We start from the raw sequence: 15,803 nt of genomic DNA, 5'->3' as shown, positions 1-15,803 counted from the left end.
TATTCCATCCCTGGTAGTTTGTTTTAAATCCCACAGTTCCCTGCCTATCTTCAGTTCCAGGGTTAAATGATGCTTTCCACAGCAATGCTGTATTGAATTGCATCAGGTCCTGCTTCAGCTACATGAAGCAAGGACTGCCCTTCCAAATTAATGAATACACTTTTTGAGGAGGTTGTGGAGCTCCCTGGAAACTTTACAGCAGGGGAGCTTGGACTTGGTGTGTGCGGGGTTTGGGGCTGGGATCTATGGAGAGAAAAAGAAGGATAAAATGTTTTCACAAATGGGAGTTTGAAGAAGAAAGAAAGACCATGTATATGAAAACAAGGAAGAAAGGGTCTGAATGCTCACAGAAGCTGGTGAGATGGGACAGAAGGAGCAGAGCTTGGAAGGAACAAGGCAAGAGGCCTGGAATGGAGCCCATGTCCTGACAGCAAAAAGAACAGGGTTTCCTCAGCTGGAGCAAATAGCTGCAACATCTTCCAGCAAAGCATGTGCTCTTTCTGTTTCTGTTCAGATCAGTGCAGCAAATGACAACTAATGACTTCTGTTAGTCACTTGGCCAGCTCAGATAGCACAGGTCTGCTTGTTAGATTGTGGAGTTCCAGCCTCATCCACAGTGACTGTTACTGTTGTGCCACATCAGTTTTAAATTTGTTTGAAAATAGCATACAGAAAGGTTGCATGAAGTGAAACAAGAGAGAACTACTTGAAACAGACTGTCATAACACATGCATGGCCTACCTACTTCTTTCATATTGTCTAAGTGCTCAACTCTTTCAAACATTACAGTATTTGAATATCAGCTGCTTTTTCCATGCAACGCTGGCTAGTGCTCCCTAAAGACTCCTGCTGTCCATCCCCTCCTGCCACAGATGATCCATTTTGCTTCAGAACTGAGTGCTGATCCATAAATCAGAGGTTTCAGGAGAGAAGCATAAGGGAATGTTTATCAGAGGAGGCAGAAGTTTTTTAAATACTCTGAAGAGCCCCTAGGACTCTGCTGGGGTTACATCCACATGAAAGTGCCTGGGGAAAAGAACAATTCTGGACAATTGCTTTACTTTATATATGCAAAACTAAACAGATGCTAATCCACAGGGCTCCAAACTGTGTCAGAAAAGAATAACAAATACACTGCCAGCCTGCAGACCTATCCTATCCTAAAGGAATAATTCATGGCAAAGGTGTGTATGGTGAACACGTGATAATGCTGAGAATCATGAAAGAGAGCAGTACAACATTGTCTCTAAGTTTTACTGCTGCTTGGGTCTGAATCGCTATCACTTCCGAACCCAAATCCTTCAGTCTTTTACTCAAAGATGCAGAGAATATTTGAAGTTAAAAGGAATCCCCTTCACACCTAATCCATGGAGTTTTGAGACATTCTTTATTGCCAGTATTAGGTAGATATTTTTCCATTTGTAATATTCACTGTATAGGCTTTGAGACTGTTTGTCATAACTGTCATGTGAAACAGGCTTTCCTGAGAAAGATGAAATAAAAATGGATTAGAGCAATTTAAAAATCATTTGTGTTGGGCAAAATAACCACCTGCTAACACCAGCCACATGGCTTGAGATTGAATAACACTGGGTGAGGGAGGAGAAATACCAGCTTAAAATTAAACTGGGTTCAAATTCTTCAAACCTTCAATATCTGACTTCATTTGTAAACCAATGTCATGCTGTATTTTCACATCTAAAAGCATGACAATTTTAGTGCAAGGCTGATTTGGGCATCAGTCTTTCCTGTGAATGTGATGTGGCAATGAATGATCTCCAGCTGCCTAGAATGCACTGGTACAGATCCTAGACTAGACAGCTGCATTGGCTAAACTGTGGGTTTACCACTCATTTGACTCACATGGCTGGTTTTACTGTGGGAGTACAAAGTGCAGCTATGCTACTATAACTGGGAGCACTTTGTCACTGTGAGTATAATGCCTTTCTCAGATTGGAAACATGTTTCTAGTCCAGACACTTGCTATTCCCAGTACCTAAGCACTATTTGAGGCTGCATGGGAGTGCAGAAACACAGCGTGAGCTTGTGCGGAGCTAGGCTGCGTACATTCACAAAGGTATGCCTACATGAGAGAATACTTCCTCAGTAAGCAGAATTGAAGTACTACTACTGTGGAGGCTTTTTTTAAATAGAAATAACCCTGGAAGAAGGCAAGAATGAAGGTGACACTTCACAACAAAGACTAACAATTTACTAACTGGATGCTGCTGGTGGAACTCTTACCGATTCTGAAGCACTGGCATTGGTAAGGTGATGAGAAACCAGCGGTCACTCCAGCTCCCTGCCCTTTCCCACATGGGCAAGATGACTGGAGCTCCCTTTATCTCTTCCCTGACAGAGAAGGAGATGGTACCATTGTAGCTGCCAAAAACATGCACTGAGAATTGGATCTGTAATAGAGGAAGAAGAGGAAAAGAAAGGTATCCTGTGATAAAAAGGGAAAGTTACTCACTTCTGTCTCCCTGGGGATCTGAGACACCAAACCTTTGATCCTGGGTCAAATTGTTTAATCAGGCACACCACTCAGGTCCTCATTGCTTGTGTATGGCTCATCACTATTCTAGCATGGAATTTTCTTTGTGGGGACCTTGACTGACACTCCTGTTGGACAGCTGTTCTCCAACCACTGACAACAATATCCATGGCCTCAGACACCATCTCAGTGAAAAAGCATTGATTTCCTTGTTATCTCCTTCAGGAACAGAAAGTAGTAAAGCAGAAGAGCACAAGCTTAAACTTAAGAAATGCTTTATCACTAAATGCTTCCACTAGAGAGGTTATTGCAGAAAACCAACCCTAACTGCATTCCTCTTCAGTGTTCTCACCAGCTTAAAAATTCCTGTGGATGGGTTTGAATCTCAGTTTAAATCTTTAGATTTAAAAAGAGGATTGCCATTGTAACCACCCAGGCTAATATGTTGCACCCAGGCCCTATATAAGGCACTCTTCATGGGAGATCTGTGCTGCCTCAAATGCCCTTGAAACGAAGAATTAGGCTATCTCTAGAGGCAGAAAACCTCAATCCATAGACTTGGTCCAAGTCTGGACTGTAACACCCACATGACAGGTAAGCAACCTGATCACCAGCCCAAAGAATATCTTGAAGCAGGGTTCTTTCCTCTTTTTTTTGAGCAACCACTTCCACTTGGCCACAGAGCAAGATGGAAACGTTATTTCCACCACTGCTTTGAGTACTCAGCTGCTCTTTATATTACAGAGAGCACCAGCAGGAAAGGGAGTGGACTCGTGCAAGTGCTGCAAAGAACAACCATAGGAAGTTCCTTGCTGCTGAAAGGTGGATCCAAGTCCTTGCCGGTGGAGGAGAGAATGGGTCCAGATCTTCTGTGACCTGTACACCATAACCAGCAGTTACTGTTCTCCTCTTCCTGGGTTTGTGAACTTAGCTCCAAACACATTTTATTTTGTTGAACTACCCAGCCAACCTGACCTGGATTTATAAATAAACACAAATGCTGAAGTTATGTTTTTGGCACGTGCACTCTATTTCTCTTGCCAGTTCTAATTAGGAGGCATCAAAGCTTTCTCTTTTCCCCTGGCAGGGCTGGACTCCAGCTCAAACTTGCAGCTTAATTTCCCTAAGTGTTATGAATATATTATTATTGAATATTTTTAATTACAGCATTTCCAAACTCCACTTATTCTGTATAAAGATTTGGGCTGAAGGCAGGTTATATGAGTTTATTCATGCCAGGTTGCTTTATAACCTTCATCTATTCCTGAAAAATGCAATGCCTGCTAACTTCATACCCCTGTTCTCAGGGAAACTGTTAAGTTTGTTAACCCCTGAGAAAGTATTGCAGAACTTAAGAAGTTTCAGCAGTAGTTATATACTGAATGGCTCAACAGCTTAGACAGCCAGCTCCCTTTTTGATGAACCAAGGCCATGCCACACAATTCAGGTGCTGGGTACCCTTCAGAGGAATAATTTGTACAGTTAGGCTGGGGAGTTCTCCATACAGAGGAGCTGATTTGGGACTCCTGCTTTCACTTACTGGGGATGCACCTCATGTCTCCTTACCAGTTTTACACAAGTAACTAGCTAGGCAGTATAGCCAACTCTTCTGCTTTCCAGTGTTTTGTAGAGCGTGCAGAGACACAGGAGATTGGGCTAATTGTGCAAACAGTGCCTACAGATTAACTCCACATAGGTGCTAACACACAGTGATATACCTGGTAGTCTTCAGTGGCAATACTGGCTGGCAAGCTGGCACTGTAAGCCTTGGCCGTACCACTCGTCTGATTGCTGTCTGCTCGCAGGTAGAGGAAGTTCCCTGTGAAAAAGGAACCAGAAAAGACAAGATGATGTTTTGCTCCTTTTATACTCTCTTGAAATAATTTAACATCACTGTGCTGAAGCGCAATGTAAGTATGAAGACAAGCACGTCTTGAGAGTAGATCTGTTAGTGAGGACATAATAAGTAGTCTGGTAGATTTCAGTAGCACAGACGTCAACATCCCAAACCTTTTCCTGGAACATGACTACATAAACCTCAGGCATCACACAAGTACCTTCCTATACAGGGGCTCACACCAATCTACTGTGAACTACTAATCAGCCCTAATTCTTACACCACAAGCATCAATGACTCTTGCAGAGACAAACACTGGGCTGTAAGAGCTTATTTGTAGTCTTTGCTCCCAGAGGCAGTTTATGCAAGCTCTTGAGAGACAAACAGGACGCTCATATGGACATCTTTATTTTGACAGGGAGCTGTGAGGCAAGACTCATCTGTGCTAACTGGTCTGACTTTCAACCTGACCAAGTGAGGGACTGACCTCCATCCTTCTTATCTACCAAGCTGACAGTTCTGGGAATTATCTGACTCTTTTTTTATTGTGGCATTCTATGGCACAGAATTTGTATAATCACTTGGTCTTGGGATATGCTTACATGTGATGCTTTTCCTAACTCACTGGCAGTTCTGTTGGGCAATTTGTATTTTGTAATGCAGCAGCTATTGTGCTGCTGGTGAAGTATTCTGCAATTGCATTGCTCATAACAGAAAGGAAGGAAGAGGTATACAGATAGAAAAGAGAATTAATTGTATATTTTTTAAGGTGAAGGAGAATCCTAGTCTCCAATAGTTTTGTGTTAACTTTGTTGCAAGAACTTGTTTCATATAAAATTTTGAATCATGTTCAAAAGTTAATTTTAGCTACATTTAAAGTTGTCATAGATAATACTGATGCTAAAAGTTCATTTGACAATGATGCCAAAAATTTTAAACCAATTTTAAACCCTAAGTTCGAGGCTATTGTGTATGCACACACAGAGAACTATGAAGAACCTACCAGCAGTGGCTTGTAAGGTAGACCCTACAAACGAGTCATCTTGAATCACTTCAGTAAAACCCCGAATAGACCAAGGTGATGCTGCACTTTCATTCAGTGTCCAGCCACATGGACCCTCTTCAAAAGAGCAATGTGAGCCCTCTGGGAGACTGTCTACAATGGTGAATAAGAAAAAGCAGGAAAATGGGAGAAACTTGATTATGGAAAAACACGAACAGCAGCAAACATCAAAACTGACTGTGGCTAAGCTACCCAACCTACGATATGCAGTTTTCAATGTCAAAATATTAGTAGGTGTCATATGTTTATTTCCAGAGTCACGATCAGAAAGGCAACACTTTGCTTCTGAAGATATTTGAGATTTTGCAGTTCCGTTCCGCAATAGATACTGTGTGAAACTGCAGCTCCCACAATGTGAAGAACCATAAATCACTGCCATATATTTGGAAAGGCCTTGCTGCATATGAAACTTCAGCCATCACAAAATTTTCTGTGTGCACTTAAAGGAAGGCCAATCAAGCAGATTTCTGCCACTGTACTTACAACAAAGCTGAATGTTGCTTCTTAGCACCACATACAATGGGTCAGGGGTTTTCTCCATCATGATGTGCAAGAACTCTGAACAGGGATCTTGGAGGAGCAGATTTAATACGATGTTGGTAACTGGCACTAGAAAGATGATCAGCAGCTTCCACTGAAGAAAGCTTCAGACCTTGGGTCCAGAAGGAATTTCTCACCCAGCTGCTTTTCTCTGCAGTAGCAGCAACTACACAAGGCAGGTCATTGAGATCCTTACTGCAGTATTTAAAAATCCAAGCCAAACAATCCAAATCCATTTTATCCTATATAGGGTGATTTTTCAAAGTGAATCTTGGTATCCAATTAATGTAAATAGGCAAAGTTAATTAAGGAGGCAAGATACTGAATTAATCTAGAGATTTCATCCTAAATTTCTTCTAAAGGGAGGAGGGCTCCCACGAGGTGCCATGCCACATACTCACCACACCTCACTCCTTCCCGTTCTTTGGCAGGGCAATCACTGATGAATTCACAGATTTGTAGGTGGCTGACACAGCCTCCAGGAAAGCAGGGGAAGGTGGAGACTTTGTCATATATAGAGTGATCTTGGGTTTTTTTATCTAAAGGAAAAAGAAAAAGAAGCCCAGAGATGCTTCGGCAGAAGTGTGTGACCCTTCACATGTATCAGCCTTCACATGAAGGACCTCAGACAGTATTCTTTGGGTGATAATACTTACTTCTGCTCTTTATCATGTAGGTTTCTACCCCAGCATGACATTCCTGTAGGTCACCTCAGTTCTCATGGAGCCCAAATTTATTGCTCCTTTCTCATGCACTGTCTTCTGCTGTGTTTGTGCTATCTTTAGATAATCACTATACTTTTTTGGGGAGTGTTGGTTGTTTTGGTTTTGATGGGGTTTTATTGTTATGAAGGATCTTGCAGTTTCCTAGCATGATGTGCTCCTCGGTTCTACACACATCGCTATGCTCCTGCCAGGCAGCTGTGGTATGCTGCATGACACTGCTGCTGGAAGCAGAGACACACACTTAGCTCCAGTCAAGACAGACACATTGCTATGCCCTATAAAGATTCAGGCTTAACTAACATTTGTGCTGCTGACACATTTCTGTGCCAGCCCATGAAGACAGCTGCTTCTCCAGCAAGTTGGGCTCTCTATGCAGAGCTTTAACCATGCATCCTAGCCAGTCTAGTCAGCTATTAGGAGCAAATGACTGACTGCATGAGTACGCAGCAATCAGGCTGAACACAGTTTTAAGTCTGATATTTCCCAAAAGCATGACTCAATGCTCCCAGCCTGTCCTGTGGATGTGAATGTGCATGGGTCTGTTATGGACCTGCAGGTTTGCACCTTCTGGACCTGCTTCCCTTTAGCAGACCTCTGCAAGAAGTTCCACTGGGATTATTACTGCTCTGGAAAACATGCAAAAGGAGTCTGAAGTAGTATTTCTTCATGGCACTGTATTGTCCTGCCTACACGCATCAGCCTATTTAGGGGCTGAGTGTTTAGCATAGTGCTTCAGCCCATACACATCCTCTCAAGACTCCATGACTGTCAAAACCCCATTAGATTGAAAATGTAATATAAAGATTAATGATTGCAATAAAATTAAAACTCTAATATGATCAAACTCAGTTTCATGATACATTATGAAATAGCTCTGTGAAACCAATATACTTTTTTTTTTCATTTGAAGCATTTTACATTACGTTCCAAGCTATTTCTACAGTGTCTGCAAATCAGGCAATAGCATTACATTACAACATGAAAACCAGGAAGTGAAGATGATTATGTCTCCAACCTGCAGGGCTGCCTGTGCCGACAGACTCTTGTACTTCCAAGAAGCTTAAATGACATTAGCAAGGTTCTGCACAGCAACTGAGGATCATTTGCATGGCACACACAACAGGACTGTAAATGTCAGGCAAAACTGAGGATTTCTGAGCTGAGTGCTCAGTCCTTTGGAGAAAACATTTACATTCCAATTATTTTCATTTTAGATGGAAGTTCTGGCAGTAGCAAAGAGATTCCATGCAGAGCAGATGAATGCTTCTTTTCCTTATAGACTTGAAAGATAGAGCTCCAGTATGGAAAAGGCTTTTGGTGACATATGGTATCTTTTGTTCTTGTGTATTTAATAAAGAAATGTTAATGTTAAAACAATCTAGGCAAAGACATTTTTCCATCCCTGATGCTGGATGCAACATAAGCCCTGTTGTTTTCTCATACAAAGATGAAGCAAAGCAAAGCTGAAAAGCAGAGATGATCACTTTTAAATCACTTCTGTAATTCTGAGCTTCAATCTTGCTTTTGGAGCAAGTATATACTCATGCACACACATAAAGCATGCAAATGTGACCCTTGACAGGTAAGCATTGCCAGAAATCCCAAAGGAGACTCAGCTTTCATTTAAAACGCATCTGATCAAGTCCCAGATCACATTCTTCAGTTTTGGTGAGGATGTTGTTCTCTTTTCTGATTGCATTTGGTTATTCCAAACCTGACTGTATTGCAACGTACCATGAAAGCAGTTCCTGAGTTGCAAGGAGCCCACTGCCAATACTCCAACCTCTTGTGCTCCACAGTTTGAATACAACAAGGTGATTTCAAAAGGTCTTTCTATACGGCCAATCTGGGCCATCAGGTATTTCCATTTCACCCTAGAAGACCACAAAGAGCTATCAGACATACACACAGCACACTGGAATCCATGGAATCTCTAGCACAAAGATTGTGCAGTTTACCAAATAGCAGTAACAGTATCCCCAAGGGGAATAGATTGGTGAATGTAAATTCCAACGTAACAAAAGGATGTTAATATAAACCAAGTGAAGTTCAGCCTAACAAGTTCATTTCAGTTATCTTTGCTGCAGATCCTACCACTAATGATGAAAAGGTGCAACTATTCCAAATGATTAGATTAAAATGAGACTTAAATGATCACCAGTTTTGGACACGCCCCTGCATGTGCCTTCCACACATATGGTTGCATTCTGTTTGCTCTTGCAAGCACAGATCAATCACGCAGCTGCACAAGTCTCTGGATCTCTTCAAAGTAACACTGACCATTGTACCTACTGGAAGTAAATGTCTGAATGCTTCTTGGTTGCGTCAAGTGTTAAGAACCCCTTTCTATGCTTTCTCGACCTAATTTCTCAGTTTAACAAGCTAAAGAGCACCCACAAAGCAAGGGGAAGAAGATGTGTTGCAGAAAATGTAGATTGTCTGGCAATTTACATTTCACTGCAGAACAAATCCCATAGCCCCTAGAGAGCAAAGGGTTCTCAACTGCGTTGCACTTGTGGCAGGGCAGAGAAAGACATGGTCCCAGGCAGTCTAATTTTAAAGATGGTTGTTAGGCATCATAAAGGTATCAAATGGCAATTTCCAGAGGAGCTCGCTCAAGTCAGTCTGATGGGAGTCAGGGTATCCAGGTGTCATCAAAAAAATACAGCAGGATTTAAAAAAAATCTTTCTATTTTGGTTTTATTTTAAAAAACTGTCCCACCTCACATTAAGGAGAAAATAAAATACAGTTAAAAGTGTATGTTGTTATTTTGTAAAGGGATCGTAGCAAGGACAGGGACAAAGCAATCCTTGCTCTTAACTCTTTTCTGGAAAGAGTACCAGACAGAAACACATTTACCCATCCCCTGCATGCTGCTGAAGCTGCTGGGGGCACCGTGGATGAGTGACTCCGAGTCAGTGCCAGTGTTATGGCAGGGAGGCCAGGCTACAGTGTTAAGATGTGTTGCTCAGGCTCTGCTCCTATTATTATATTTTCCTTTGGGAAATGCCTTCAGCTGCCATGAAGTGATCATCTAGCCCCTGTCCTGCACCAGAAACACATTAGAAGGCAACACCTGGACAACAAATACATCTCTACTGGACACAATATAAAATCACAGACCACTTAATTTGCAAGTTGCAAAAAACCCAATATAACATTAATCTTTTGTCATACTCTTTGCTTTTGCTTGCCACGGATTAGCTAAGTAACTCATTCTTCCCTTCACAAACCAACTGCACACCTTTTTCTGGTGAGAGTTTTTGACTCTCCCTTCTATGGCATCCCCCCATCTTCCACTCTCACCATTGTATGCACACATAAATACCAACAAATGCCCTAAACTCCTCTGAAGTTGAGCTCCTCTTATCAAGATGACCCTCCATGACCCTGTTTCACCTCTTTATTGTCCCATCATATCATATTCAATAGTTCAATATAATTTAATTCAGAAATATCCAGCCCTTAACTGCAAGTGTACCATCTCTACTACCTACCAAAAGAGAATGACTGCTTTACTTTCAGCTTTGGGAATGTCCAGCACTTATAAATATATCTTATAACTACAGTTATAAATATAGTCCCCCCTGCCACACTGTGGCACGATGTCTGAGGCCATTTAGCAGTGACATAGAATTGAATCACTTACGCTATGTGACACAGCTTTGTTCATCACTCCATTGTATCCTGTTGGCCACAAAAATCAGTGAGTCTTAATCAAGTTGGTTCAATGATCCACTGAAGGGCAGTCTTTATATCTTTTGATTTTACCTATTGAGCATACTAGATCTTCTGAGCACTGAGATGTAGTTCTAGTGCCTCCCTGTTCCAACCCACCCCTGGAGCTGAGACATCACAGTATCACTAGCATTATCACACTCCTGAGTGCAGGAACTGGTAGCACACAGCATCTGATTCACAACCAGTATTAGCTATATTTAGTGGCAACTAAAGAGATTACTGCCCCATGCTCAAAACAATGACTAGTTCACCTGCTGCACCATAATCCTATATGGTTTATGAGCCAGACACGTTAGAACTTGCCATTAATAGCCTGAGGTATCAAAATAAATGAAAATCACTGGTGATGTAACTCAATAAACCAACCTCCGAAACGTCACAACTGAGAAAGACACACTGTCCATTCTGCCATCTCTGCTGGAAGAACTGTGGCATCTGATAGAAGAGCCAGGCCATTACTTTAAACCACTACTGTGAACTGCCAGCTCTTCTGAGTCAGAGCCCTAAGGTCCCACAAAACATTTATATCTGCACTAAAGTATCTCCAGCACTGAAACCTGGATGCATTTATAACACCACAGCAAAAGTTGGCAAGCATTCAGAGACTGTAAAAACATCAAGTAGCTTTACATCACCCAGAATACTTCAGTCTATGGAGTCTCATCATCAGCAAGGTATTCCCCTTCAGAGAAAGCTTCACTCCAAGAGCCAACTGCAGCTAGATTTCTAATACTGTATATAGTTACACCTTCTTTGCTTGTTCCCACTATCCAAACGGGAGCTAGTCAAAACCAATTTAATTTCCTTAATGGAATCCGGAATGGAGCCCACTGTCAATTTAGTGAAGATGGATCACTGCATCAGACAAGTTCAGCAATACCTTTACTATTGATTATATGTCAAACCAGATCTCAAGTAACGAGGTAATATTACTATTCTTCTAAATAGAGATGTTAAAATTGATCTGTGTGTATGGAAGGGCTATCACTCTGACATAATTGAGATATTTGCATGGATAGAAAGTTTGGAGTTACAAGCAACCTGATGCTTAAGGCAAAAGAACTCAAGATTCACCCTGCAAACCTATAATTTCAACTTCTGATTTTCATTAGCCTCTCAATCTCCTCTGCTGAGCCGAAGTTTTCCTCCCCCTCCTTACCAATCCCTTCCATGCCATGCCTTTCCATATCCAACTGTAACTGGTGATTAATTTTAAGAAAGACTTTTAATATTAAGAACAACAATTTCTTCATTAAGAGTGAAAAATTCAATAAAGCTGAACAGGAAAGCTGAAACCTTTTTGGGATTAGGGGGACTCACTGCATAGGTTATTGCACAAAGGTATTTCTGCAATATGCCAACTGCTCCTAGGCTCAACCAGTGAATGGACAAATTAGAAACTTTACATTCCTTTTCTACATACAGGAAGTTGTTGCCTGCAAGTCTTCATCAACATCCAGGTTTTTAATTGAAATGGTGTTCACAGTTGTCAGTATGTATTAGGCATTTTCTGAGGATGCTTACCACACTGCTCCCTTTCAAAGGCTTATGCCGTTGGACACCTACTTTATGAAACCCAAAAGACCATGCATGTTTCTAGATGTTCAGATTAACTACATGGCAATGTTTCAATGTACGATAGCAGAAGTCAAATAATTTTTGTGGATGAGAACAACCACGTTAATAGAAGTGTCAAAGATGGCAAGGTTCTACATACGTCTCAGAAGCTGGCAGGGCATTCTAGCACCACTGTCTCCTCCCCAAAAGGGGGAAGACACAAAAAATTAAGCAATATTATTTTGTGAGGCTGGCTAACTGAAAACCCATGTGTGCACATGGCTGTGAACCTTTTGCTTTTTAACCTGCCAAGACTATCACGGCCAGTGCCTTATATTTCAGAAAGAAAACAGAACAAAATCAACTTAGCTTTTACTGACTGTGAAAAGGGAAAGGATTATCTCTGCCCCAAGTGATGCTTTTTTATATTCATTAAAGTGCAAGTACTTAAGAGTTGAAAGAAACAGAATTACTGAAACAGTTTCAGCTGACAAAACTGAAATAATTGTGGTCAAAACCAAGCACAAGCATGTGAAACCATTCAAAACAAAAGCACACTGGGCTAAGAAGAATTTGCAGCTGTGACTGTTTCTGCGTCTGTACGGTAAAGATGGAAAAGGTGGGATAAGCAAAATAGTAAAAGAGACATCAGACGTGACCTGTACAAACACTATAACTAACTCTGAGAAAGTGAAGACAGTTTTCTGAGCCAGCTCCCAGGTGAAGGCTTGGACTTGCAAGGAAAACTATAGGCTTTGATGTTTGAGCTCTACTGAGATAATGAGAAATGTAATTTTACGTATTTTTATACATATAAAGAATTTCAAACACCTCACTCCCTCAGTGGTTCTCTCTCTAATGCTAGTAACTCAGAATACCCACAACCTGTAGGTATAGTATATGTAACAAGAAATACTGTGACTGTGCGCTACTTGTTCACAGGACATAGTCTCTGAAGGCCCACCTGTGTCTTTGCTCTTTCACTAGGGTATTTATGTGAAAAAATGAGTGGCAGCTTCAACACCATTACTTTAATTTTATGGTAATTCCTAGTAGTTAGTGAGGTGTAACTTTCTCTCTTGCATGACCTACATAAAAGCTTTTGGGAACAGTGTTTCTGATGGATCCTGAATGACAAAACACCATCAGGAGAATACTTCTAGGTCCAGAAAGAGGAGAGTTCATTGAAGAGGTCTGGTGCAGCTGGAGTTTATGAAGAAGTGTAGCTTGGTCCTGGAATTGAGGGGTGACAAAAGGGGCTGACGCAGGACATTATGGAGTGCCTGGTTATCTGAACAAGTGTCACCTAGTCTTTTTTCTGTATCTAAGCTTCTACTCTGATCTCAAGACAATTCCTTGGTAGCAATTGTCAATGGTTAAACTATGTACTACACACAGGCATCTATCTCAGGGTCATTTACTCATTGTCCTCCTTGTTCTGCCCTAAATTGTGCAGCAATGTTTTTTTATCACAACAAAGCTTGTAGAAATTCCACTCCCTGTGGAAAGCCCCTGGAAAGCAGGAACAATTCAGGATGATATCTCTTCTTAACAACCAGTGTTGTTAAAATCTTAATCATGGAAAGAATGCTCATTTCAGACTACCTGCCTAGTAAGAAGCTCCGTCAGAAACAGTTTGTCCTGCCTTCACACTCACATTTTTCTGGAATTATGCAGAGATTTTACAGAATTTCCCTGTAATGAGGGGGGAAAGGAAGGGTATCTGACCTAACATGGTTCGTAACTCTGTTTTGTCTATCTACTATTCTTTCTAACTTCATTTAAAATGGCACTCAGTTGCCTTTCATCTTTAAAACCTTAATGCTAAACCCTCTGAGCTTACCAGTGCTTCATTTCACTCAATAAAGAAAACATAATACCAGTATCTACGCCAGCTTCCAGTAAAGCCTATTTCATTCTAATAAATCTAAATATCATCACTCTTGGATAGATAATTATCTTGATTTCATGTAAAATTGGTTTTGCAATGCTCAAATAAACTGTTAAACAACATCTATGATCCATTCCAGAGATGCTGCAGTGGTTGTGATCAAAGCTTAGTTTGGCCAGCTAAGTATATCCAAAAGGCATTTTATGGGTTTATACAGGGGAATGGAGCTGTGGATGCTTGTCAGATAATCAAAGCAGCAAGGGCAGTTACAGGTAAAAAAGAACTTTAGAAACTAATCCCACAAGGAGGGGAAGGAGCAGCCAGGAAGGAAGTGAGCAATAACTAAAAGCAGGAGAGGGATCTGAAGGAAAATAAATACTATGTTTTAGTCAAACTCTGCTATCTTTGGCTGACCAGGAGTCTTGGCTACAGATTTCCATGGCAGCCTGGGGAGTGCCAAAGAATTCAAAGAAAACAAGAACTGGGATCCATTGCTTAAGTTCTCCATGGGAGTCAGTCAGGTGATGGAAATAAAAAGCTCTGTTGTGTGTCTGACCCAGGTTCTTACAAGGCAGATTGAAGCAAAGGAAAAACAAGCACATGGAAAATGGCAAAATCAGATGACACGTGGACTTTTCTCCTTTTTTCCTGTTGTGATTCATTCCCTTTGCCTATTTCTCCTTCTCACTGCATCCTGCTACACACAGGAATGAAAAAGTGAAACACTGGAAAGATCAAACAGAATAAAATACAGGACAAGATCCAGGGTTGCTGCACTTTCTTTTTTTGTATTCACCTCTTCTCACCCCTAGCCTCTGTTTTTCTCTTCTCTGAACTCTAGAAATGAAGCAAAAGAGAATGCTCCTGAACTTAGCAGTCGGAAGGAGGAAATTACAGAACAGGTAGTTAATCCTGCCTCAGACTGAGAAATGTGACCCTTGTAACAAATGTGACCCCTTGAATATTTTTCAATATTGCCAAGGCAGTCTTCAGACTGAGTGCATTTTACAGCTATGGTCCTAGCATCAGTGAGAGAGTCAGCCACTCTTGACTCTTCCAAATGCAAGCGAAAAAGAGTGAGTCCTAAGCAAGCGTGTTCTTTGCAAAGGGGACACACACAAGCTGGGTCTGTAACATTCAGCCCATCAGGAAGCTGCACACTTGAGTTCTGTCAGTTCTACCTTCATTTTCTGCAGCAACAATCTCAGGAAGGGAGAAGACACTGATAAACATTGGCCTGGAGGGACTTCACTCTACCCTGCAATTCAAAGTATAAACAGCTGCAAATGGATTGTCTTACCCAGCATTCTCCTCATGGCCAACTCTTAGAGCAATTATGGTATTCCTGTTTGTCTCCACATATCTGATTTCGACTGTGAACCTCTGGAGCAGAGGAACAGCATCCTGTGAACATATGGCCAGCTCCAACAAGCAAGAGTCCAAGCTCCCAGGCAGGATGGGGCTATGCAGGCTGAACTCACATCTATCTGGGAGCCTACTGGTGTTCAGGAGGAAAATGTCCCCTGTGAGTTAAAAAAATAGACACACACAGTGAGTGGAAGAGAGATAATAAGAGGAAAATGGATATGGAGTTTAAAGGAAGGAATCATGAGGAGGAAGGCAAGGGCTATGCACAAACGCCCAAATAACAGAAAGCAGAGAAAGGAGAATAAAAGAAAAATGAGAGAAATAAGTAAAGATGTGATAGAAGGAATGAGAAGAAACCAAACAAAGCAGCATGAACACATGTTCAACAAAACAAAAACCAAAGACTTTGCAAGTCAGACAGCAAACATATGGAGCCAACCCTGGCTTGTAAAGGATTGAGCTTCCTAGGAAAAATCCAGCCTCCATAAGCCAAAGTAGCTTATCCTAAAACAGGGAGATACAAAACAAGTATATAAAGGGGCTGGGTTATTTACAGGGTCCATACATACACAACTTAGGCAGTATA

At 41.3% G+C, this 15,803-nt stretch overlaps 1 protein-coding gene across 2 annotated transcripts in view; it reads right to left on the bottom strand.

Moving 5' to 3' along the window:
• Window positions 1–15,803, bottom strand: part of LTK (leukocyte receptor tyrosine kinase) — a 96,810-nt gene that overhangs the window by 34,166 nt on the left and 46,841 nt on the right. For both annotated transcript variants that reach the window (XM_062635748.1, XM_062635749.1), the window contains exons 4-9: window positions 15,150–15,372; window positions 8,394–8,533; window positions 6,336–6,473; window positions 5,335–5,487; window positions 4,213–4,313; window positions 2,245–2,411 (exon numbers count right to left, since the gene is read on the bottom strand). In XM_062635748.1, the coding sequence (XP_062491732.1) occupies window positions 2,245–2,411; window positions 4,213–4,313; window positions 5,335–5,487; window positions 6,336–6,473; window positions 8,394–8,533; window positions 15,150–15,372 (922 nt within the window). The remainder of the gene's footprint in view (window positions 1–2,244; window positions 2,412–4,212; window positions 4,314–5,334; window positions 5,488–6,335; window positions 6,474–8,393; window positions 8,534–15,149; window positions 15,373–15,803) is intronic.

Source organism: Pezoporus occidentalis, unplaced genomic scaffold (genome assembly GCF_034315485.1).
Source record: "Pezoporus occidentalis ecotype Australia unplaced genomic scaffold, CSIRO_AGI_Poc_V1 ctg46, whole genome shotgun sequence".
Lineage (NCBI taxonomy): Eukaryota > Metazoa > Chordata > Aves > Psittaciformes > Psittacidae > Pezoporus > Pezoporus occidentalis.
The sequence above is the reverse complement of the archived record's forward strand: the minus strand, read 5'-3'. Positions and strand labels throughout refer to the sequence as shown.